Genomic DNA, 25,577 nt, shown 5'->3' on the forward strand with positions numbered 1-25,577 from the left:
CATCACCTCTTTGGGTGTAGTGTACTACTAGTTTACCTGTAGTTTAAATGTAGTGCACTGCTAGTTTAAACGTAATGCACTACTAGTGTACTAGGTGTAAAGGTTAGCTTACACTCAACTGTATTTGTCCTGTAGCATGTTGCGATGAACGGTTACAATACGGTTACAATATGTGACAAAATCAATAACATTGACCTACATGTACATTCAATGTCATAGGGGTCAAATAAACCATGACTTAAATTCACTTGTAAAATAACTGCAGGGTCCATATATGAATGGATCACTGCATTGCAGGTGTGCGATTCGGGCCCATTGGGCACTTCCTATATAGATGGCCGTTATAGCATTGTTAAACAAGAAACATACGTTATTAACACCTTCAAGTATCAGTTTGACGATACATTAATGCCGATTTATCAATTTTAGAACTACACCTAAAAATCGTGTCCTTCAAGTCATGTCAGTGATACTGCGGGTCAAAATTGAGGAAAATGAAAAAAAAAACTGAACAAATTTATGTTCAACACAGTTCAATTACGACAGGAAAATCAAGTATTTTACTTTCGGATCAACAACAAATAGTGCATATGATACATTGTGCTAATTACAATAATTAGATATATAACATAGAAACACAAATGACAAAGGAAGAACGTGAATATGGCGTAGTGGTGTTAGCTGCTGGTATTCTGCCTAGACAGATTAGATGCGATAGATCGTTCAAGAGTTCGCGGACCGGTTTGGGCACGGGTCACAAAATTGTGTTCTCTCGGTATTTGTCTTGCTGTATTAATTATCAATTTATATATAGGATCAATCACAAGCGCTTTCACTTGCTTTCAGAGCAAGCTCTTCAGGTGAGAGCTTGGTCTGAAAGTAAGTAAATGCGCTTGTGATTTTATGGTTTGTGTGGGTTTTTCATCATTATTATGTTCATCCGTCACAAGGACGTTATTTACCGTTAATAACATATATATATTAAAACTTTTATGATTTAAAACAATCATTATATAACTGAGTCTTAATATTCTGTCCCGACGCCACAATTCGAAAGAATTTCAACATGAAATGAAAAGTGTTGGGAGAAATGTAGACAGATGACAGCTGGTGTTAAGAGTATCTTATTGTCTATTGGTTAGTCTCCACTACCGTCGTGATGGTAACGCCTTGTCCTGCTTCTTTATCCTCACTAGGGGATATCATTTCAATCATTTCATTTTGTTCTTTCTCCTGTAGTTCAATTGTTTTCCTTAGCAGTTCCTCCCTCTGAAACAAAATGAAGCATACATTGAATCCATGTTTCAAGAGTTGTACCAGTAAAATAGTCTAGAACATATGCGTCATAAATTTGATCTGGTCGTTTTCTGGTTAAACTAGGGTGAATGGACTGTTTTGGTTGATCATTGCAACAAATACACCATTGATTGCTGTTAATGTTTTAGTTTTCGTAAGTCAAACAATGGATTGAGTCGGCAATGGAGTTTTACCTTTTCAAACGGTACCCCGAAGTGAAGAAATTTCTTGGCTGCCTTTGGGAGGTATGGGCACAGCTGTTCACCGATTGGTAACATGTACCGAACATCCAGCGATTCAGGCTTGGGACGTTCTTTAAAAGTATATTAAATACATGGTGTTTATAATCAACGCAATGCAGACTGAGTTGAAAGATTGTACAAACACTAGCATCAGATAGTTTAACCTTCCAACGAAAGTATAAAGCTAGATACAGTACCGTAGAAAATAAATTATAACGGTTACATCCTTCCAGAGATCATCATTTAAGCTAATTCTGAATTATTGATACCTAGGGGGCGATTTTTTAAAAAGTACATAATGTATTTGTCTTGCTATATTAAACTGATTTTATTGTCTTTAGATATAACCGAAACCAAAATAAATCAATTCAATATATCAACGCAATATTCTACATCAATTTCACCTTTACTTCCAACTTGCCCTAAGCTTGCAGCTTGATACTAAGCTTTATAAGAGCCAGAATATCAACTGGGGACAGTCATTCACATTCCCTTTCTTGAGAGTTACATTCCGCCTTTATTGACGTTGTTGATATGTCTAAGTCAAATCTCACAATTTCCGTGAAAGATTGTGGACAGGAAGATATTTTGCCTCATAGCTTGCAGTGTGTGATTTTTAACATCGGAGTGAAATCATATTTTACGTACCTGTGACAAGACTAACAAGACTGCCGACGATCATTGTTGTAAAAATTCCCATCGCACCGATCCATTGGTAGGATATGGAGTATAATCGGTCAAGACCCTCGCTGACAACAGACGATAAAACTACTGGTATGATAAAGTGTCTAGACCCTCACTAACAATAGACAACGATAAAGCTACTGGTATGATGAAGTGTCTAGACCCTCACTAACAATAGACAACGATAAAACTACTGGTATGATAAAGTGTCTAGACCCTCACTAACAACAGACAACGATAAAACTACTGGTATGATAAAGTGTCTAGACCGTCACTAACAATAGACAACGATAAAACTACTAGTATGATAAAGTGTCAAGACCCTCACTAACAATAGACAACGATAAAACTACTGGTATGATAAAGTGTCTAGACCCTCACTAACAATAGACAACGATAAAACTATTGGTATCATAAAGTGTCTAGACCCTCACTAACAACAGATACCGATAAAACTACTGGTATGATAAAGTGTCTAGACCGTCACTAACAACAGACAACGATAAAACTACTGGTATGATAAAGTGTCTAGACCGACACTAACAACAGACAACGATAAAACTATTGGTATGATAAAGTGTCTAGACCCTCACTAACAATAGACAACGATAAAACTACTGGTATAATAAAGTGTCTAGACCCTCTCTAACAACAGACAACGATAAAACTACTGGTATGATAAAGTGTCTAGACCCTCACCAACAATAGACAACGATAAAACTACTGGTATGATAAAGTGTCTAGACCCTCACTAACAACAGACAACGATAAAACTACTGGTATGATAAAGTGTCTAGACCCTCACTAACAATAGACAACGATAAAACTACTGGTATGATAAAGTGTCTAGACCCTCACTAACAACAGACAACAATAAAACTACTGGTATGATAAAGTGTCTAGACCCTCACTAACAATAGGCAACGATAAAACTACTGTTATGATAAAGTGTCTAGACCCTCACTAACAACAGACAACGATAAAACTACTGTTATGATAAAGTGTCTAGACCCTCACCAACAATAGACAACGATAAAACTACTGGTATGATAAAGTGTCTAGACCCTCACCAACAATAGACAACGATAAAACTACTGTTATGATAAAGTGTCTAGACCCTCACTAACAATAGACAACGATAAAACTACTGGTATGATAAAGTGTCTAGACCCTCACTAACAACAGACAACGATAAAACTACTGTTATGATAAAGTGTCTAGACCCTCACTAACAACAGACAACGATAAAACTACTGGTATGATAAAGTGTCTAGACCCTCACTAACAACAGACAACGATAAAACTACTGGTATGATAAAGTGTCTAGACCCTCACTAACAACAGACAACGATAAAACTACTGGTATGATAAAGTGTCTAGACCCTCACTAACAATGGACAACGATAAAACTACTGGTATGATAAAGTGTCTAGACCCTCACTAACAACAGACAACGATAAAACTACTGGTATGATAAAGTGTCTAGACCCTCACTAACAATAGACAACGATAAAACTACTGTTATGGTAAAGTGTCTAGACCCTCACTAACAACAGTCAACGATAAAACTACTGGTATGATAAAGTGTCTAGACCCTCACTAACAATAGACAACGATAAAACTACTGTTATTGTCAAGTGTCTAGACCCTCACTAACAACAGACAACGATAAAACTACTGGTATGATAAAGTGTCTAGACCCTCACTAACAATAAACAACGATAAAACTACTGGTATGATAAAGTGTCTAGACCCTCACTAACAACAGACAACGATAAAACTACTGGTATGATAAAGTGTCTAGACCCTCACTAACAATAGACAACGATAAAACTACTGGTATGATAAAGTGTCTAGACCGTCACTAACAACAGACAACAATAAAACTACTGGTATGATAAAGTGTCTAGACCCTCACCAACAATAGACAACGATAAAACTACTGGTAAGATAAAGTGTCTAGACCCTCACTAACAATAGACAACGATAAAACTATTGGTATGATAAAGTGTCTAGACCCTCACTAACAATAGACAACGATAAAACTACTGGTATGATAAAGTGTCTAGACCCTCACTAACAATAGACAACGATAAAACTACTGGTATGATAAAGTGTCTAGACCCTCACTAACAATAGACAACGATAAAACTACTGGTATGATAAAGTGTCTAGACCCTCACTAACAATAGACAACGATAAAACTACTGGTATGATAAAGTGTCTAGACCCTCACTAACAACAGACAACGATAAAACTACTGGTATGATAAAGTGTCTAGACCCTCACTAACAATGGACAACGATAAAACTACTGGTATGATAAAGTGTCTAGACCCTCACTAACAACAGACAACGATAAAACTACTGGTATGATAAAGTGTCTAGACCCTCACTAACAATAGACAACGATAAAACTACTGTTATGGTAAAGTGTCTAGACCCTCACTAACAACAGTCAACGATAAAACTACTGGTATGATAAAGTGTCTAGACCCTCACTAACAATAGACAACGATAAAACTACTGTTATTGTCAAGTGTCTAGACCCTCACTAACAACAGACAACGATAAAACTACTGGTATGATAAAGTGTCTAGACCCTCACTAACAATAAACAACGATAAAACTACTGGTATGATAAAGTGTCTAGACCCTCACTAACAACAGACAACGATAAAACTACTGGTATGATAAAGTGTCTAGACCCTCACTAACAATAGACAACGATAAAACTACTGGTATGATAAAGTGTCTAGACCGTCACTAACAACAGACAACAATAAAACTACTGGTATGATAAAGTGTCTAGACCCTCACCAACAATAGACAACGATAAAACTACTGGTAAGATAAAGTGTCTAGACCCTCACTAACAATAGACAACGATAAAACTATTGGTATGATAAAGTGTCTAGACCCTCACTAACAATAGACAACGATAAAACTACTGGTATGATAAAGTGTCTAGACCCTCACTAACAATAGACAACGATAAAACTACTGGTATGATAAAGTGTCTAGACCCTCACTAACAATAGACAACGATAAAACTACTGGTATGATAAAGTGTCTAGACCCTCACCAACAATAGACAACGATAAAACTACTGTTATGGTAAAGTGTCTACCTGTTTTGACCCCACTATCAGTACACAATGGTAATTAGCACCAGGATATGGAGAACGGGTATATATATCCGGGCATAACAAAACAATAGTTTAATAAAGTCGGACCTTTTATTTTATTTATTGCGCGTTGAATATATGTCATCAATGAATATTTTATGCAAATAAAGATTTTTTTTTCTGACGGGATCATAATGATCTCCCGATCACGATATTATACCGTTTGTTAGTTCGTATTTCATACTCTTCTCCCTGATTGAGTGTTCACTTTGGAATTCTTTTATTTAATTATTGATCTGTTTTGTTTGTTTGTTTGTTTGCTTTTTAATGCCAAGGTCATTGTTAATACAAAATAGAAATTGAACGAGGTATACATTTTGATAATCGTATCGCATATATAAGTTATGTAGATCTATATAGAATCTATATATTTATACATATAGTAACGTTCACGTGTCACGCTGTTTGAACCTATATTACGTTTTATATATATGAGTGTGCTTGATATGTTTTACATTGGAAATATGAATATTTTTTTTATTAATTAGTTAGCTTGAAGTATCAAATTATCACCTAGAAATATCAAATCAAATTACACTTTCATATATTGAGCGCGCGTTTCGGATGGCACCTCAATACTTAAATGACGTTACACCAGTTATGACGTCAATTTTCTGCAGTACAGTAGTGATCATTTCAGATTTCGGACACATGACCTACTTCTGGCGAGGTGGAGTTATGACGGATTCGGTAACCATGGAAGCCATTGTTGTAAAATAAGCTGTCGTATTTGTGAAGTCATCACTTGTGACGGTCACGTCATCCTTGTAGTAGCAATATCCTGACGTCACGGGAGGGAGGCGTGGCTCCCTGATTAATGTCGTAGAGAAACTTTTTCCGATTCCAATCCAGAAAATAAATATCATCCCAAATATACCTCCGATTATGACCCCCTGTTATGAACAGAAAATAAATATCAACCAAAATAAACTGCAAGTAATGTATTTACAATCGAACCTGTTACTGAGCACCCAGAATAATTTGCAACTTTTTTTTTCATTACGTTTTAAAAAATTATTTAAACATTTATGATATTTTGTCCGTGTACAACGTTACCTTTTTGTTTGCCCAGGGACAAAAAATGGAATATAAAAACATTCCTCCTGTAGCTCCCCCAAAAGCCGACAACATTTGGCCAGTAATCTGAAATTACACAAAATAACAATGGTTGTATGTAGTTAGCCCAATATGAAATCATGCAATAATAAGCATTACAATTTGAAGAAAAAAACAACATCATACTTGAAATTTTAGTACTATTCAACGTCATTATATTTCTGGCCATCTTGTGAATCTGTACAATGTATCGCTAAACGGAATATATGATTTTTTTCCAAAGAGTTCATTGTGTCTTGGCCTTTTCATCCGTTATAATTTCAATCAACATGTTTGTTTCTGAGATTACACGTAAGTCAGCATTGGGGAACCCTTTCTATATTAGCTAGCACGTTCTAAAGTTACGAACCTGTGATAGGATAACCCCTTCTATATTAGCTAGCACGTCCTAAAGTTACGAACCTGTGATAGGGAAACCCCTTCTATATTAGCTAGCACGTCCTAAAGTTACGAACCTGTGATAGGGGGAACCCCTTCTATATTAGCTAGCACGTTCGAAAGTTACGAACCTGTGATAGGGAAACCCCTTCTATGTTAGCTAGCACGTCCTAAAGTCACGTACCTGTGATAGGGGAACCCCTTCTATGTTAGCTAGCACGTCCTAAAGTCACGTACCTGTGATAGGGGAACCCCTTCTATGTTAGCTAGCACGTCCTAGAGTTACGAACCTGTGATAGGGGGACCACTTCTATGTTAGCTAGCACGTCCTAAAGTCACGTACCTGTGATAGGGGAACCCCTTCTATGTTAGCTAGCACGTCCTAAACTTACGTACCTGTGATAGGGGAACCCCTTCTATGTTAGCTAGCACGTCCTAAAGTCACGTACCTGTGATAGGGGGAACCCCTTCTATGTTAGCTAGCACGTCCTAAACTTACGTACCTGTGATAGAGGGACTCCTTCTATATTAGCGATCATGAATGATACAGCCAGGGAAAGACTTCCGTAAAATACCACTGTGAAAAGAAATTGATTTTAAGTTCGTTTGAGGCGAATGTATGATGTAGGTTTCTTTCAGTTCCCACTTGCTCATCCTTGATTTTGTGACCGATCAGAAAATTAAACAAAGGCCAATATACAGTCTTTTGACAGATGAAATGATGTTGCTTTTGCTCATAAAGGTCGTCTCATAAGTAGATCGTGCTTAGATTTCAAACATATGATTATCTCCCAAATGATGAGAGGAAGGGGACGGGGAATAGAAACGTGGAGAAAAGATCAGTCGTTCATAGCACGGACAAGGATCATTGCAATGTTCGCGCTAAGATCTCTCAGGGACAATTAGAAACATAATATACCATACGCATTTAAGTAATACTCAGATAGTTTTAGATACATAGCCTTCAGTAATGCACCGCCATCTTACACCAGGGACCAGTTTAAAAGGTGATTAAGCTAATCAGTTAATCAATTTTAAAACTTACATGACCAAATCTTATAACACTCGTCTCTTCATACGTACCAATTTTAATGAAAATATTCACAAATGTTTTGAAATAAAGGGGAAATGACATTTCCACTAATCAAGTAATTAAGCTATCATCATTTGAATATCTTGTCCCTGATTTTTGAAAATTTGTATTCAAAAGTGATTAAGTTTTGAGTAGCATTAAGTCATTTTTGTGATCGTTCAGAGGAACAGGGAGTGCATAGAAGTAAAGGGTCGTATTTCAAATCTATCATTTTTTTTTATTTTGATATATTACATTTCCGACTGAGCATTTCTTATAGAATATGTACTTAATATCAATGGAAATTGTCTAATTCTGTTAAATCACATAGTATTTTAACAGAATTAAACCATTTCAATTGATATAATGTAAAAATTCTATCAGAAAATCTCACTCGTAGTTGTAATTTATTAAAATCTAAAAATTGATAAATTTGAGATACGGCCCTCTACTTCTAATTTTAAGTACTCCATGTTGGAGATACGTCCTTGTTCCTCTCAACAATCGTACGACCTTGTTCCTCTAAACGATTTTGACCTTTAATCTTGACCAATGACTACAACAATCCAATCAGGTATATAATCTAATCGTGTGATGGAGTGGTGTGACTAGGTCCAGAGGACCGTGAGACAACATCCACAAGCGTTTCATTTTTAAAGTGGTCAAGCACGACGTTTGACATTTAATTAACCTTGACCGCTGACCACTAAAATCTAACCAGGCGTAGAACTTGAGGAATATGAAGTACATGTAAATCTGTCCAGGGTTCTATTTCAAAAGTGGTCAAGTGATACCATTAATCTTTTCCGTGAATATATTGGGCCCGCATGTCTTAAAACGAGACCAATCTTATCACAATAATGACTAAATTTACAAGAAGGTACCTGATAGCTTGGCGATCGTTGTTGCTTTCCTGTCCGAAATATTTGGCCACAAAGGTTTAATCATATCCTCTACTGTTTGGGCTGAGAGACTGCTTAGGCCGGAGGATAAAGTGCTGGAATTATAAAAAATTAGGGACAATGAAAATAATTAAAAACTATTAATGACAAATGAAAATAATTAAAAACTATTAATGACAAAGACAAAAGAAAAAATGAACTAGCGACACTGATGAATTACCTGATACCGATGTCGGTTGTGAACAGTTTTATTTCTATGGGAAATCGGAAATAATTTTAATAAATGTCAAAAAAATCAAACCTGATATTCTACAGCTGCAGTATGTTGTGTTTGTTTTCGCTCTTACGACGTTTCTTCGGTACCTTTTTATCGATCGATAGAGAAATAAGGTTTCTATAGGCGTAAGGTACCCGGACGTCTTCATATCATGGTCCGGAATAAAAACGTATGCTTGGAGGTTTTTTTTAAATCAAATATTGCAAATGGTGTCCAACAAATGGTGTCCAACAAATGGTGTCCCTAGTATCAATGAAGATTCCTAGAAGGTCGAAACAGCTGTATGGTGTCCCTTGTATCACTGACGACTCCTAGAAAGACGAAACAGCTGTATGGTGTCCCTACTATCACTGACGACTCCTAGAAAGTCGAAACAGCTGTATGATGTCCCTACACTATCACTGACGAGTCCTAGATAGTCGAAACAGCTGTATGGTGTCCCTACTATCACTGACGAGTCCTAGAAAGTCGAAACAGCTGTATGGTGTCCCTACTATCACTGACGACTCCTAGAAAGTCGAAACAGCTGTATGGTGTCCCTACTATCACTGACGAGTCCTAGAAAGTCGAAACAGCTGTATGGTGTCCCTACTATCACTGACGAGTCCTAGATAGTCGAAACAGCTGTATGGTGTCCCTACTATCACTGACGAGTCCTAGAAAGTCGAACCAGCTGTATGGTGTCCCTACTATCACTGACGACTCATAGAAAGTCGAAACAGCTGTATGATGTCCCTACTATCACTGACGATTCCTAGAAAATATGATGTCCTTACATCACTGACGAGACCTAGAGGGACGAAACAGCTGTATGATGTCCTTACATCACTGACGAGACCTAGAGGGACGAAACAGCTGTATGATGTCCCTAGCATCATGTACGAGTTCTAGAAGGACGAACAGATCTAAAATGTCCCTATTATCACGGACGAGATCTAGAAGGACGAAACAGCTGTATATGATGCACTTGAATTTTTTTTTTTTTTTTTTTTTTTTGCTGTACTCTAGCTTCCAGTTTGTCTTGACAGTTGCAAATATCTTGTTAAATCCGAGATTGAAGGTGGTGGACTTCCTACCTAGCTCTTGTTTTTATAATGGCTCTATTGCATAGATCTTTTTTTTTTATTAAAAGGTGCAATACTTCTCTGTCTTCTGAATAATCAAAGAAGTATCAAAGAAAAAAAGAGAGAAGGGTTAAATAAATCCATTTTCACAAATTAGAATAGATATCATTTATTCGAGACTATCGTTTTCTACTTCATCAAATTACCATTTGCTTAAAACAAAGGATATATTTCACAGATGCATACAACTTCAGTGATGCTTAGAATGTATAAAAATCGACTTACCTCGGTGAGGCGCAGAATACATGAACACACACTTACCTCAGCGAGGCGCAGAATACATAAACACACACTTACCTCAGCGAGACTCAGAATACATAAACACACACTTACCTCGGTGAGGCGCAGAATACATAAACACACACTTACCTCGGTGAGGCGCAGAATACATAAATACACACTCACCTCAGCGAGACTCAGATTACATGAACACCCACTTACCTCGGTGAGGCGCAGAATACATAAATACACACTCACCTCAGCGAGGCTCAGAATACATAAACACACACTTACCTCGGTGAGGCGCAGAATACATAAATACACACTCACCTCAGCGAGACTCAGATTACATAAACACACACTTACCTCAGCGAGACTCAGATTACATGAACACCCACTTACCTCAGCGAGGCGCAGAATACATAAACACACACTTACCTCAGCGAGACTCAGATTACATAAACACACACTTACCTCAGCGAGGCGCAGAATACATAAACACACACTTACCTCAACGAGGCGCAGAATACATAAACACACACTTACCTCAGCGAGGCGCAGAATACATAAACACACACTTACCTCAGCGAGACTCAGATTACATAAACACACACTTACCTCAGCGAGGCGCAGAATACATAAACACACACTTACCTCAGCGAGGCGCAGAATACATAAACACACACTTACCTCAGCGAGGCGCAGATTACATAAACACACACTTACCTCAGCGAGGCGCAGAATACATAAACACACACTTACCTCAGCGAGGCGCAGAATACATAAACACACACTTACCTCGGTGAGGCGCAGAATACATAAATACACACTCACCTCAGCGAGGCGCAGAATACATAAATACACACTCACCTCAGCGAGGCACAGAATATATAAACACACACTTACCTCAGCGAGGCGCAGAAGAGGGAAGCCATGAACAAACCCGACATACCCGGGTTATCTTTAAACAGCCAGATGACCATATATGGTATGATCTAAAAAGATAGAAATGTTATGAGTACTGACGTCAATCGCCATTGTGACGTCACTCATGTTGATATGGTTAGGTGAGACGCCATACATATTGACATGGATTAATGTGACATTCGTTTTAATATTTCTTGTTGTTGTTGTTGTTGTTGTTGTTGTTACAGTAACTATGCGACAAATAAGCCCCAGATTCAGATATATCTCTTAACTTATGGTATTCCTTTACTTAAAATTTTCCATATAAAAGATAACTTATTAGTTTAAAGAAAAAGATCTTAGTAAGGTTACTTTCCATAAACTTTATAATGCTTTCCTATGGAAAAATGTTAAGTTAGGGAATTGTGATGAGGCGGGGGTGAAAAAACTACAAGTATGTTATGTGTGCACACGTCTCTGGGCTGTCCAACGAGACAGACTGTCGGTATTGACTTAGCTCTGCTGTGTATATCAGAAATATGGTAAACAGAAAATAGTATCACACCAGATAAAAAGGGTTAACCCCAGAATTGTCATGAGTCCAACAGAAGTGAAGCAGGTGTGATAAATATATAATAAGCATGATGCCCAACTCCACAATTGTAGCTTTATGTTTAACGACAATATGTGACATCACGTTCTATATAGGTAATCTGAATTTCTTATCTAAGGTGGCTTACCGACTTTCCTGTATCAAATATCCAGAACGTTTTAGACAATAAATATGTATTATAAAAAAAAATAAGTCCAACTAGTTTTATGATATTGCAAAGCAATGATTGAAAAGAACCACATGGCTGGAGCATTTCACATAGCAACTTGTGGATATACGATTGTAGCAAAAACTGGACAATCCAAACATCTATTAAATATGTTTTATTACATTTTTATCAATGATATATATCGAAAAATATTCAAACTACAAAATAGATATTTAAAAATACTGTATTGTGAAAAATATAACTTGTAGAATAAACTTGACTATCCAAACATCTATAAAATAGGTTTTATTACAATTTACCAGTGAAATATCGAAAAATATTCAATCTATAAAAGAGATATTCAAAAATATCGTGAAAAATATCCCTTGTAGCATAAACTTGACTATCCAAACATCTATAAAATATGTTTCATTACATGTTTACCGGTGAAATATCGAAAAATATTCAATCTATAAAAGATATATTTTTACTAGTGAAAAATGTCACTTTTTATGGTTTGACCAATAAATCACTGCTTACAATCGACAATAGAGAAAATAAATAGCTTATTCGGTATGTTTTCCTACAAAAATGTAATAAACAGAATAGCTAACAGTGTCTTCAGTAATACCAAATATATTTTACTCGTATGGCTAATGTTTTGATATTTTTTTCACGACTGCGCGCGAAAAATATCAAAATATTAGCCCCACTCGTAAATATATTAGGTTTTACTGAAGACTATTAGATATCCTCTGTGTATTACACACATATGCTACGGCAATCCTTAGATGATCTGTACAAGTTTTTTCACACATGCTTATCCTACAATATACAAAATACATAGAATATTAACTAAAATAGGAACCGTACAATGTATTATTCAAGAATCAAAGTATCTTTCTGGTGGTGTTATCACAAGACAAAGGTTAGTATGGTATCGATATTTGGAATTGACCTCAAAGTACAGTACAAGTCGAGTGAGGAAGATATGGATTACTGCAGTTATCCTAACGGAATGTGCAAATTGCAACCAGGTACATCAATGTTTAGATATTCATGCATCGTTACACTGAGCAAAGAAACGAGGCTCAACTTTAACCCTCGTGTGATTTGCATATATATGTTGCGAACACGTTCAAGCTTATGACTATTTTATAGAACCTGTTATGTTGTCTGTTGACGCTGAAATAGCTAGGGGTCATCGTATTTATCCGCGCTGCTCCATACTACGTGTGACGTATTGATTCTATCAAAAAATAAAGTTCTGGAAGCCTCTAGTAAAAATCAATAGAGATTATACCACCGGTTCATTACTGACTTTAAATATTCAGTAATAAAAGCTTCTCCTGACCTGATTAGGATTTTTGATTTGTCCGGACGCCAGAGGATCACAACCAATCGAGTAGAAGTAGGCCACGGCTACAAGTCCCTCAAACGTTGCAATAGAAAATGTGATGAAAAATGCCGGACCAGCAAACAGGAAGATCCTGTGAAAATATAAATGTGAAGTTGTTTCCGAGATTTTACCCTAAAACGCGAAAAGAAGCCGACCTCAAAAATAAGAATATCCTGATCAGTATAAGCTTACTTTGTGGCGTCCCGTTGGGTAGGTACAGTATATATAATATTGTATCCTTACTTTGTGGCGTCACGCTGGGTAGGTACGGTGTATATAATATTGTACCCTTACTTTGTGGCGCCCCGCTGGGTAGGTACAGTAGATATAATATTGTATCCTTACTTTGTGGCGTCACGCTGGGTAGGTACAGTATATATAATATTGTATCCTTACTTTGTGGCGCCCCGCTGGGTAGGTACAGTATATATAATATTGTATCCTTACTTTGTGGCGCCCCGCTGGGTAGGTACAGTATATATAATATTGTATCCTTACTTTGTGGCGCCCCGCTGTGTAGGTACAGTATACATAATATTGTCTCCTTACTTTGTGGCGCCCCGCTGGGTAGGTACAGTAAATATAATATTGTATCCTTACTTTGTGGCGTCCCGTTGGGTAGGTATAGTATATATAATATTGTATCCTTACATTGTGGCGCCCCGCTGGGTCAGGTACAGTATATATAATATTGTATCCTTACTTTGTGGCGCCCCGCTGGGTAGGTACGGTGTATAAAATATTGTATCCTTACTTTGTGGCGTCACGCTGGGTGGGTACAGCACAGATCCTTTGTATGGTTGACTGGTTTAACGTGAGGTATATCAGACGAATCGCAGTACCTATCAGTAGATTCCAGAAGGTATGACGGACAGTCGGGTCGACTTCGAAGCTGAAAAATATAAAAATGTCATAAAATAAAATCATTTAAAATATCAAAATGTAAAGTACATAAATTCACTAACTATGCTGCATGATCATGGTCTAATATCTTTGTCTAATTTATAGAATGTCTCTGGACAACAGGGACAAGGGACCTCAATATAATTCCAATGACGTAAAATCAATGGCAATTTGTCCCTGGGGGAAATAGACACTGAACACCGAGTGCGTAGTAAATAATATTTTCGGAAGGCTTAAATGGGTATTCCTTCGTTTGAATTAAGTTCAGGTCGTCAAAATTGAACTTACTGGAAAATATTTATTTTTTTCCAAATAGAAAAAATTATAATCTTTACATTAATAAGGCAGTTTTACTTTCAAGATGAACAAAAGTTCTTCGAGTTTTAAGTCCTTAAAATTCTTAATTCGACCCGAAGTACCCCTAATTACCACAAAGACACGTTTTTGTATACGATACGCTTTTTCCTGTACTTTTCGGCGTTAATTTCATTACATGTAGACACAAACACTCATATTATCATCGTTCGGACATAGACTTCATCCATAGAAATTGTGCATGTTTCTGCTGTCCGAACGAAGGAATGCCCCTTTAAATTAAGTTTTTTATACATGTATTTTAATATACTTATCTTTTGGTACTTTATCTCGTGGATCGCCATTACAAGGTTATCCACTGGTTTTTAAAATAACGTGTAATGATATGTAATCAAGACAAAAAAAAAAAAAAAAAAAGATCATGTGATCTCACTCAAAAGATCATGTGATTTCACTCAAAAGATCATGTGATCTCAATCAAAAGATCATGTGATATCAGTCAAAAGATCATGTGATCTCACTCAAAAGATCATGTGATCTCACTCAAAAGATCATGTGATCTCACTCAAAAGATCATGTGATCTCACTCAAAAGATCATGTGATCTCACTCAAAAGATCATGTGATCTCAATCAAAAGATCATGTGATCTCACTCAGCACTCAATGCATCACGAAATGTTACTTACTTGAAGTAGTTTAAACGACCGACTTGTCCATTGATTTCAAAAACCCTCCCGAATCCTCCCGAAACCATACAGCCCTGTAAAACAGAGGTATACGACACAGTATTGAGTCTTTACTGGAGAATATCTAGTGTTCGTTAAACAATCCTACTGTTTAATATTGCTTCTAGATTTAAAGTCTTTGAAGGATTTTAAAAGATAATGCGGTATGGTTGCTTTTTTGTGATTGTGAAATGTTTTATTATTTTTACATATATTCAGAAAAACACACAGAAAACACACTGAGGAACTCATATTATTATTATGGCTGAAAGCGAAATGTTCTGAAAAAGGACAATAACTTAACGGGCATTTTAATAAACAAACCTTAATAATGATACCAGCTATCCCACAATACATCACCGCACATTGAAATACGTCAGTCCATATCACCGCCTTGATGCCTCCCTGTCACCATGGAAACGATAGCATCACGTAGGATACATGTAGGTGACACAAGCGACATCAAACACCAGTAAGAAAAAAATGCAATATCAAAATTTAAAAAAAATGTAACCGAATGAGACACAAATAAACAACATCAAATTATATAAACAAATTCAAAGAACGTTTATAACCTGACACCAACATAAAAACACGTGCAATCAATGATTGCGAAGCTCATCGGTAGCAGCAATCACACTATACAGACATACACACACTAAATTTTGTATGTACTCATTTTTTTATGTTTGTATAAGTATGCCATTTTGAAATTGTACATCATATAAAATCACTCCTAGACCTCTGATGGATGTATATTACAAGCTTTCCAAAAATGTACCCCAAAACCTTAAGGTAGGTTTTGGTGCAAAACAAAAAAAATTAAGTCCACAAAATGGTAAAATGCGAAAAAAAAAATCATAATTTTTTTCTGAATGAGTTTGCCATAACATCACTCCTAGTCCTCTAATGAATGTATAAACCAATTTAGAAGGTTGTAAGGTGTATACTTTCGGACTTATAAGCTTTCCAAAAACTTACTCCAACAACTTTGAGGTGGGGCGGGACGCCGACGCCCGGGGTACAGCATTAGCTCACGGTTACTCGTCACCGTTGAGCTAATTAGTTAGCATTATCGAAATTAGTACGCTTATAGAACAACAACAAAAAGAAAACATGCATCATGCACAACAAGACAACAAGACAACGAGGAAACAATGCATTGGGACAACAAACAAGATAACAAGGCAAAGAGACAACAAGAGAACAAGGAAACAAGAGAACAAGACAATGAGACAACAAGAGAACGAGACAACAAGACAAGACAACAAGACAACAAGGCATAATGAAAAATGGGTCGTTATTGATATCAGTATTACTTTTCACAGTTTTCAGATCTGTCTCGGTGAAGTAGAGGCTTCTTTTCTGAACGACGAGACAGGCAATGTAATGCATTGTAAATTACAGAAAAAATAATGCATACTACATTTAACGACATAATTGTAATACAAAACATTTAAAATACTTAACATACTCCTCGATATAAGCAAGTAAAATGGGAAATAGATATTATAGAATGACAGAAATGACTTACAATAGCTGTGTATATTATAGCAGCCCCGGCTATAACGACCATCGAGATCCATAAAGGCAGATTCGCCACTGTAACGAGAACACGTGCGTCAATCAAGTATGATTTTGTGTATGTATGAGGGGTATTTTTCTTTCTTTTTACCTATTTTTTTTTTTTTGTCCTGTTTTTACTTTTTTTTCTTGATTTTTTGTTGGTTTTTATTATTATAAATATATACATAAATTATAAGACAAACTCCTATATTTTAATATCCATTGGACAATGTCATAGTTCATTAACAAATTAGGAGTTTTCATGTTCATGTCGATCACTTATTTCGTCTTATCAATGCATTTTTCTTTCATCATGTAAGATTTTTTTTTTTTTTTTGCAATATTCTGATACGTCTAAATGGTCATGTATATAGACATACATTATATAGATGTATCAAAGAAAACATCCTTACCCGCCTCCAATGCAGTTCCCGGTCCATACAGTACAACTCCCATATAGAAAATCTGTATAAAGACAATTAATAGTACCAGAGGCGACGAGGTTACTGCACATCAACTCATTTTCGTGTGCACATTATTTCGCGTGGTCTGTATGCTTTTCTTATGACACCTTAGTTTGTTTTTAAGAGAATAGCAATATATCGAGAATTATGTATGCTAATATATTCTTGAAGGAGAATTAAAATGGAATAAATTTTCCATTTCGATAACGACGAAAACAATATACAAAATGTACGTCAAAATAAAGTGTAACAAATTAATTAAGCCATTTTAGCAAATGCTACATCGAAATCGACATTAATTTTGTTAATCTTGTTAATTCTCTAAGTTTCCAATTTATTTTCATAAAATATTATTTTTCGTGAACTTTCGACTTGGAATTTATAACATTACTTTTACAAATGTTATACACAAACGAAGACTACAGAATATACGTACAGAGACCATCTATAATATCTAAAGATATATAACGTTAAAATGATTTTCTTACGTAATACAGCATCCCCATAGCGGTCCCAATTTGACGGGGCACACGGCTGTTGTACCGCAATTGTAGGTACTGAAAAGTAAACATGATATTATCGTATACGCTGATGCATTCAAAGACAAAATGTTTTCTAAATAGGCTGTAATTGTAAGCAATTAGCAGTTGTCCCGATATTTTCCGTCAAATCAGGGACATATGACACTGGTCACGATATTTCCCGTCAAATCAGGGACATATGACATTGGTCACGGTATCTCCCGTCAAATCAGGGACATATGACACTGGTCACGATATCTCCCGTCAAACCAGGGACATATGACACTGGTCACGATATTTCCCGTCAAATCAGGGACATATGACACTGGTCACGATATCTCCCGTCAAATGCGGGACATATGACACTGGTCACGATATCTCCCGTCAAATCAGGGACATATGACACTGGTCACGATATTTCCCGTTAAATCAGGCACATATGACACTAGTCACGATATTTCCCATTAAATCAGGGACATATACCACTGGTCACGATATCTCCAGTCAAATCAGGGACATATGACATTGGTCACGATATTTCCCGTCAAATCAGGGACGTATGACACTGGTCACGATATTTCCCGTAAAATCAGGGACATATGGCACTGGTCACGATATTTCCCGTCAAATCAGGGACATATGACACTGGTCACGATATTTCCCGTTAAATCAGGCACATATGACATTGGTCACAATATTTCCCGTAAAATCAGGGACAAATGACACTGGTCACGATATTTCCCGTCAAATGCGGGACATATGACACTGGTCACGATATTTCCCGTTAAATCAGGCACATATGACACTGGTCACGATATTTCCCGTTAAATCAGGCACATATGACACTAGTCACGATATTTCCCATTAAATCAGGGACATATGGCTTTGGTCACGATATCTCCAGTCAAATCAGGGACATGTGGCTTTGGTCACGATATCTCCCGTCAAATCAAGGATATATGACATTGGTCACGATATTTCCCGTAAAATCAGGGACGTATGACATTGGTCACAATATTTCCCGTTAAATCAGTGACACTAGTCACTATATCTCCCGTCAAATCAGGGACATATGACACTGGTCATGATATTTCCCGTCAAATGAAGGATTCCCTGAAGTATCGAATTCGCACTTTTCGACACCGAGGTTTGACGGAAATGACCGCAATGTTGCGACTAACCCATCACTAACTTACCTCATAAACGCTGGTGACACGGAGAGGGTGGATGAGGGGTACGACGATCCTGATGGCTATGAGCTGTGCCAACATAAACCCGACTGTAAACCACCAAAACATGATGCCATAGGTGTAGATCTCGGCAGGAAACCCAAGCATCATGATAGAGGATTCGAACGACACCATGAGAGAAAGCCCGACCGGCATGATATTCATTTTCCTGTTTCCCAGTAGATACTCCTTGGTTGTCTTTTGGCGTCCACCCGAGAGCGCGTAATACACTCCAATACCAAGGGAGATTAGTAACGCTGCTGCAAACACGATAAAGTCCGCCAAGACCAATGACGGCATTTCCTGTGTGTCTGGATTACAAAAAATCAAACAAGCTTATTGCAGTCTATAGCCACACTTAGTATGATACTAGAATCGAGGAGACACCAAAACAAAAGGAAAAACTACAGGAGTTGAGAAGACGTCAAAACAACAGGAAAAACAACAGGAACTGAGGAGACATCAAAACAAAACGAAAAGCAACAGGAACTGAGGAGACATCAAAACAAAACGAAAAGCAACAGGAACTGAGGAGACATCAAAACAAAACGAAAAGCAACAGGAACTGAGGAGACATCAAAACAAAAGAAAGACATCAGCAGTAAGTAAGGGGCAGCAAAAGCAACAGAAACTGTAAGACAACCAAAACGGAAGGAATACATCAATTATAAATGGTCATGAATGGGACCTGAGGTGCCATCAAAACAACAGGAACTGATGTGAAACCAAAACAAAAGGAAAGGCAACATGAACTGAGGAGACAACAAAACAAAAGGCAGGGCAACAGGAACTGAGGAGACATCAAAACAAAAGGAAAGGCAACATGAACTGAGGAGACAACAAAACAAAAGGAAAGGCAACAGGAACTGAGGAGTAATCAAAACAAAGGAAAGGCATCAGGAAGTGAGAAGACACCAAAACAATGGAAAGGCTACATGAACTGAGACATCAAAACAAAAGAAAGGGCAACAGGAACTGAGGAGACATCAAAACAAAAGAAAAGGCAACAGGAACTGAGGAGACATCAAAACAAAAGAAAAGGCAACAAGACTGAGGAGACATCAAAACAAAGGAAGACAACAGGAACTGAGGAGACATCAAAACAAAAGGAAAGACAACAGGAACTGAGGAGACATCAAAACAAAAGGAAAGGCAACAGGAACTGAGGAGACATCAAAACAAAAGAAAGGCGACAGGAACTGAGGAGACATCAAAACAAAGGAAGACAACAGAAACTGAGGAGACATCAAAACAAAAGGAAAGACAACAGGAACTGAGGAGACATCAAAACAAAGGAAGACAACAGGAACTGAGGAGACATCAAAACAAAGGAAGGCAACAGGAACTGAGGAGACATCAAAACAAAGGAAAGGCAACAGGAACTGAGGAGACATCAAAACAAAGGAAAGGCAACAGGAACTGAGGAGACATCAAAACAAAGGAAAGACAACAGGAACTGAGGAGACATCAAAACAAAGGAAGACAACAGGAACTGAGGAGACATCAAAACAAAGGAAGACAACAGGAACTGAGGAGACATCAAAACAAAGGAAGGCAACAGGAACTGAGGAGACATCAAAACAAAGGAAAGGCAACAGGAACTGAGGAGACATCAAAACAAAGGAAAGACAACAGGAACTGAGGAGACATCAAAACAAAAGGAAGGACAACAGGAACTGAGGAGACATCAAAACAAAGGAAAGACAACAGGAACTGAGGAGACATCAAAACAAAGGAAGACAACAGGAACTGAGGAGACATCACAACAAAGGAAGACAACAGGAACTGAGGAGACATCAAAACAAAGGAAGGCAACATGAACTGAGGAGACATCAAAACAAAGGAAGGCAACATGAACTGAGGAGACATCAAAACAAAGGAAGACAACAGGAACTGAGGAGACATCAAAACGAAGGACGACAACAGGAACTGAGGAGACATCAAAACAAAGGAAGGCAACATGAACTGAGGAGACATCAAAACAAAAGGAAAGACAACAGGAACTGAGGAGACATCAAAACGAAAGGAAAGACAACAGAAACTGAGGAGACATCAAAACAAAGAAAGGCAACAGGAACTGAGGAGACATCTAAACAAAAGGAAGGCAACAGGAACTGAGGAGACATCTAAACAAAAGGAAGGCAACAGAAACTGAGGAGACATCTAAACAAAAGGAATGGCAACATGAATCGAGGAGACATCTAAACAAAAGGAATGGCAACAGGAACTGAGGAGACATCAAAACAAAAGGAAAGGCAACAGGAACTGAGGAGACACCAAAACAAAAGGAAAAGGCAATAGGAACTGAGGAGACATCTAAACAAAAGGAAAGGCAACAGGAACTGAGGAGACACCAAAACAAAAGGAAAGGCAACATGAATCGAGGAGACATCTAAACAAAGAAAGGCAACAGGAACTGAGAAGACATCAAAACAAAGAAAGGCAACAGGAACTGAGGAGACATCAAGACATCTGGTGGTTATAATGTAGAACTGCTGGTGAAATAAATTAATTGTATCAGTTTGAATCATTTTGATAATAAGATTGCATTTGAATCAGAATGCAATTTTATTGATGTGTCATTTTAACTGCATATCTGCATTTTGCATTTACCGCTACATCGACCAATCACATACTTCATCTTGACCAGTAACGCCACCTGTCGCGTCATATCCGGGGCCAAAAGAATATCATACGGCTATGCCGAAAAAAAGTCTTGAACATGTATAATAAGATCGATACTAGGTGTGAAATATATTTACACAAGATGAAGTACATCCACAAACAACAAATACACGTAATATCACAAATACAAAAGCAGAAATCTCCTTTTGGGTTAAAAATATTACAAATCAACTCACCATCCATTTTGCTCGATTATTGTAACATATCCTATACAGATCAAAGCTTCTTCTGCACCGATATTACAATGACATAGATATATATGTCTATTCAACATAGTCGTGCATGACCATACATTAATATGAAAGCGACATAACGAGTTAGGATCTAGTAAGTTTTTTCACATTTATACATGCACGCGCACGGATAGGATTAAATTGGCCCTTGGCATTGACCCTCTTGTAAAAGAATATCTTAGATAAGTAAATCTGTCACTTTTCTATAATATAGGTCAATTAAAACGCGCGCCCTTGTTATAAATAAAGGTATTGGTGTCATCATGTGTATAATGCTTCATGTTAAATAAATCGTAAATTGAATATTTGTTCTTTTTTTTTCTCTGTGAAATTGATGCAGACTATCATTGGTACGAACTTTCTGTATTATTTGTAAGGATATCTACATATCAGATTAAACCGGTCAAAAGGTATATGGGGCCTGTAGCACCAATATACTTTGACCTAATATGTGTCCTTAATGTTCGAGGCCACGTTTTCTGATCAAGCCGCACAGTTTCAAACAATTAATCAGTGTTCAATATGGCACTAAGGTACTGTAAATGTGTTTATATTCGCGGGTGTACAATTTCGAGGTTAATGTTTGTTTGTTTGTTTGTTTTTGTTTAACGTCCTATTAACAGCCAGGGTCATTTAAGGACGTGCCAGGTTTTGGAGGTGGAGGAAAGCCGGAGTACCCGGAGAAAAACCACCGGCCTACGGTCAGTACCTGGCAACTGCCCCACGTAGGTTTCGAACTCGCAACCCAGAGGTAGAGGGTTAGTGTTAAAGTGTCGGGACATCTTAACCACTCGGCCACCGCGGCCCCTTAATTTCGAGGTTAAAATATGTACACTATACGCGTGGGAGTTATTTCCGCGATTTTTTTTTTAATCGAGGCGTGAACGGAAATTCGCGGTCAAATTGCCTCCTCGTAAATTTCTAAGTTAATAGTATGCATTAGACACCATTTCGCGATAGAAGTTGCAGACAGGTGTGCTTCTATTACCATCATGACCCCAACCCAAACCACCAGATAATATCCAAATTAACACGAAATCGTAATTATAACTCCAAAAAGATCAACCGCAAAGTTTTTACAAAATATAGATTTATACTTTAGTAAATGTCATCGGCTTCACTGACAACATTCGCCCCGGGGAGTAAATGTCTCTTGCGCCTTCAACAACACTGGCCTCAGAAGAGTTATGTCTTTTGCGCCATCGACAACACTCGCCTCACAGGAGTAATGGCTTCTGCTTCATCGACAACACTTGCTCCAGAGAAGTAAATACTTTTTGCGTCATTGACAACATTCGCCCCAGAGGAATAAAAATCTTCTGCTACATCGACAACGTTCGCCCCTGAGGAGTAAATGGCTTATTCTTCGTCGATTACATTCACTCCGTCGATGGTAATGTCTTCTGCTTAATCGACAACACTCGCTCCAGAGGAGTGAATGCTTTTTGCGTCATCGACAACATTCGCCCCGGAGGAGTAAATGTCTTCTGCTTCACCGAAACACTTGATAACTTTACAAAGTAAATCCAGGTCAATCACCAGACAAACCAACGATGAGATCATGAGACCGACCATGTAGATATTCTATAGTCTTCAACATTCTGTATCTCTCAAAAGCCTTTGTATTTGCCGTCAGCACTGCCTGACAATATTTCCAACATTAATCGTGATATTGAGAATAATTTGTATTCTATCGAATCAAATGGGACTAGTAAACAATGTACATTGGGGAAGTAGGAATGTTACTTTCCAGAAATGGAAAGATGACAATGGGGTAAATAAAACACCCCACATGTCTTGCAGATTTGTTGCATGTCGTCCCTCTTGCTTGTGTTGAAACTAAAGATCGAAAGAAATGGCTGATGCCGAAGAGTCAGTAGTGTGTTTAGGTCAAAATGTAAGGTTTTTGTTTTCTGTACTGATGAACTCTTTCAATAAAATCACCCTCGTATTGGATCTAAGTACATTCTAATTGCATATTAATTTGTTACTCTTTCTGACTAGTGTTTTTAGAGGTTGGAACACATTTATATGATCTATAGTGTCTCATAAGCAACCAAGAGGCTGGATGTTAAATATATATATATATTAGTTATTGTGCCTCACATACCTATTTTATTATGAAATGTATTAACATGTGACATTTACATAAATTATTGAGTGGTTTTTTTATGAAGATAAAGCAAGTCGACCAACAACGGAGTGCATTATTTTCCTGTCGTTAAGACAATGAAGACAAATGCCCCGTCTCCAAGCCCCATACAGATAGTTTCGACCAGAAATTCAATCATCATCACGACTTCATCCTGGATGTATTAAATTTGGCGTTAAAGTACTAATAAATAACGGTAAGATTGTTTTTTTACCACAATGTATTATTCAACATTTTGAAATATATCTTATGCTAAGTATTTATAAAATATTCAGACAGGCACGTGAAATTGTGTGAAAATTGACAGATCCCTGACTGTACATGTATTAACATCTTTAAACTACGGTCTGTACGATACACTGGCTCGACGAGGTGAATCTCTCTATGTTGTAAATATTTAGTGTTTTCTCTGATGGTTGTATTAATTGTAGTGTACAAGTGTCATCTTATCTTAATTATCTCTTTGTCTGTGGACAGTTGAATACCCCTCAAACACTACTACTTGTATGTGTAACCAATACGGAATACATCGACATTCAGCATTGGATAAAAGAGAATGATATCGTTCTATAAACAAGAGGTCCAGATGTCCTGTGTCGCTCACCTGGATATTTCAGTGGTTATGACATAAAGCTCCCATTAAAGTTATATTACAAATACAGAGACACGGGCCTCTTGGTTACTGAGAGGAAGCCGTTTGAAGATTTTAGCTTATTTGACCACGGTGATATTGAATGTGGGTCAAGGTCATTTTGTTGTACAAAATTTCACCCTAGTATGCTACAGGTCCCTGGGGATTTTGGTTATTAAGAAGTTGTATTAAGATTTGAGCGTATTTGACCACTTTGACTTTGAATGTAGGTCAAGGTCATTAATTTGAACAAACTTTGTAGCTCTTCACCAGCCTAATATCAAGTCCCTGACCAGCTTGGTTATTGGGAAGAAGTTGTTTATTTAAGATTTTAGCATAACTGACACGTGACCTTAAATGTTGGTCAAGGTCATTCATTTGAACAAACTTTGTAGTCCTTTACCCCAGCATGCCACATGACAAATATCAGGCGTCTGTGCCTCACGGTCTTTGAGAAGTTGTTTAAAGGAAAAAGTTGATTCTTGACAGACAATGGACGTGGCACCACAGCATAAGTTCACATGCACTTTCCTGATGGGGGCATGGATATATGAAATAAATAAAACGTCTGTGAAATTATATTTCTAAATA

At 37.3% G+C, this 25,577-nt stretch overlaps 2 protein-coding genes across 2 annotated transcripts; both read right to left on the minus strand.

Annotated features, from left to right (window-relative positions):
* Positions 1 to 537: 537 nt before the first annotated feature.
* Positions 538 to 2,285, minus strand: LOC117343009. The gene is made up of 3 exons (XM_033905333.1): positions 2,187 to 2,285; positions 1,491 to 1,609; positions 538 to 1,269 (listed from the first exon to the last, which is right to left on the minus strand). The coding sequence occupies exons 1-3, from the start codon at positions 2,236 to 2,238 to the stop codon at positions 1,132 to 1,134; spliced, it is 309 nt and encodes a 102-aa protein (XP_033761224.1). The 5' UTR covers positions 2,239 to 2,285; the 3' UTR covers positions 538 to 1,131.
* Positions 2,286 to 6,064: 3,779 nt separating this feature from the next.
* Positions 6,065 to 19,585, minus strand: LOC117341904 (sodium-dependent multivitamin transporter-like). The gene is made up of 13 exons (XM_033903763.1): positions 19,253 to 19,585; positions 18,024 to 18,092; positions 17,485 to 17,536; positions 17,040 to 17,107; positions 15,830 to 15,910; positions 15,467 to 15,540; positions 14,317 to 14,454; positions 13,518 to 13,653; positions 11,403 to 11,491; positions 8,859 to 8,971; positions 7,406 to 7,479; positions 6,465 to 6,551; positions 6,065 to 6,301 (listed from the first exon to the last, which is right to left on the minus strand). The coding sequence occupies exons 1-13, from the start codon at positions 19,583 to 19,585 to the stop codon at positions 6,065 to 6,067; spliced, it is 1,551 nt and encodes a 516-aa protein (XP_033759654.1).
* Between the last annotated feature and the right edge of the window lie 5,992 nt (positions 19,586 to 25,577).

The sequence above is a fragment of the Pecten maximus genome, chromosome 14 (assembly GCF_902652985.1).
Source record: "Pecten maximus chromosome 14, xPecMax1.1, whole genome shotgun sequence".
NCBI classification, from domain to species: Eukaryota; Metazoa; Mollusca; class Bivalvia; order Pectinida; family Pectinidae; genus Pecten; species Pecten maximus.

Coding starts and splice junctions, on each gene's coding strand:
- LOC117343009 (XM_033905333.1), bottom strand. CDS start 2,238: ATGGGAATTTTTACAACAATGATCGTCGGCAGTCTTGTTAGTCTTGTC. Junction 1,610..2,186: donor TCTTGTTAGTCTTGTCACAG/GTACGTAAAATA, acceptor ATACTTTTAAAG/AACGTCCCAAGCCTGAATCG. Junction 1,270..1,490: donor TCGGGGTACCGTTTGAAAAG/GTAAAACTCCAT, acceptor ATTTTGTTTCAG/AGGGAGGAACTGCTAAGGAA.
- LOC117341904 (XM_033903763.1), bottom strand. CDS start 19,585: ATGCCGTCATTGGTCTTGGCGGACTTTATCGTGTTTGCAGCAGCGTTA. Junction 17,537..18,023: donor CTATGGGGATGCTGTATTAC/GTAAGAAAATCA, acceptor GTCTTTATACAG/ATTTTCTATATGGGAGTTGT. Junction 7,480..8,858: donor AACGATCGCCAAGCTATCAG/GTACCTTCTTGT, acceptor TTCTTTTCACAG/TGGTATTTTACGGAAGTCTT.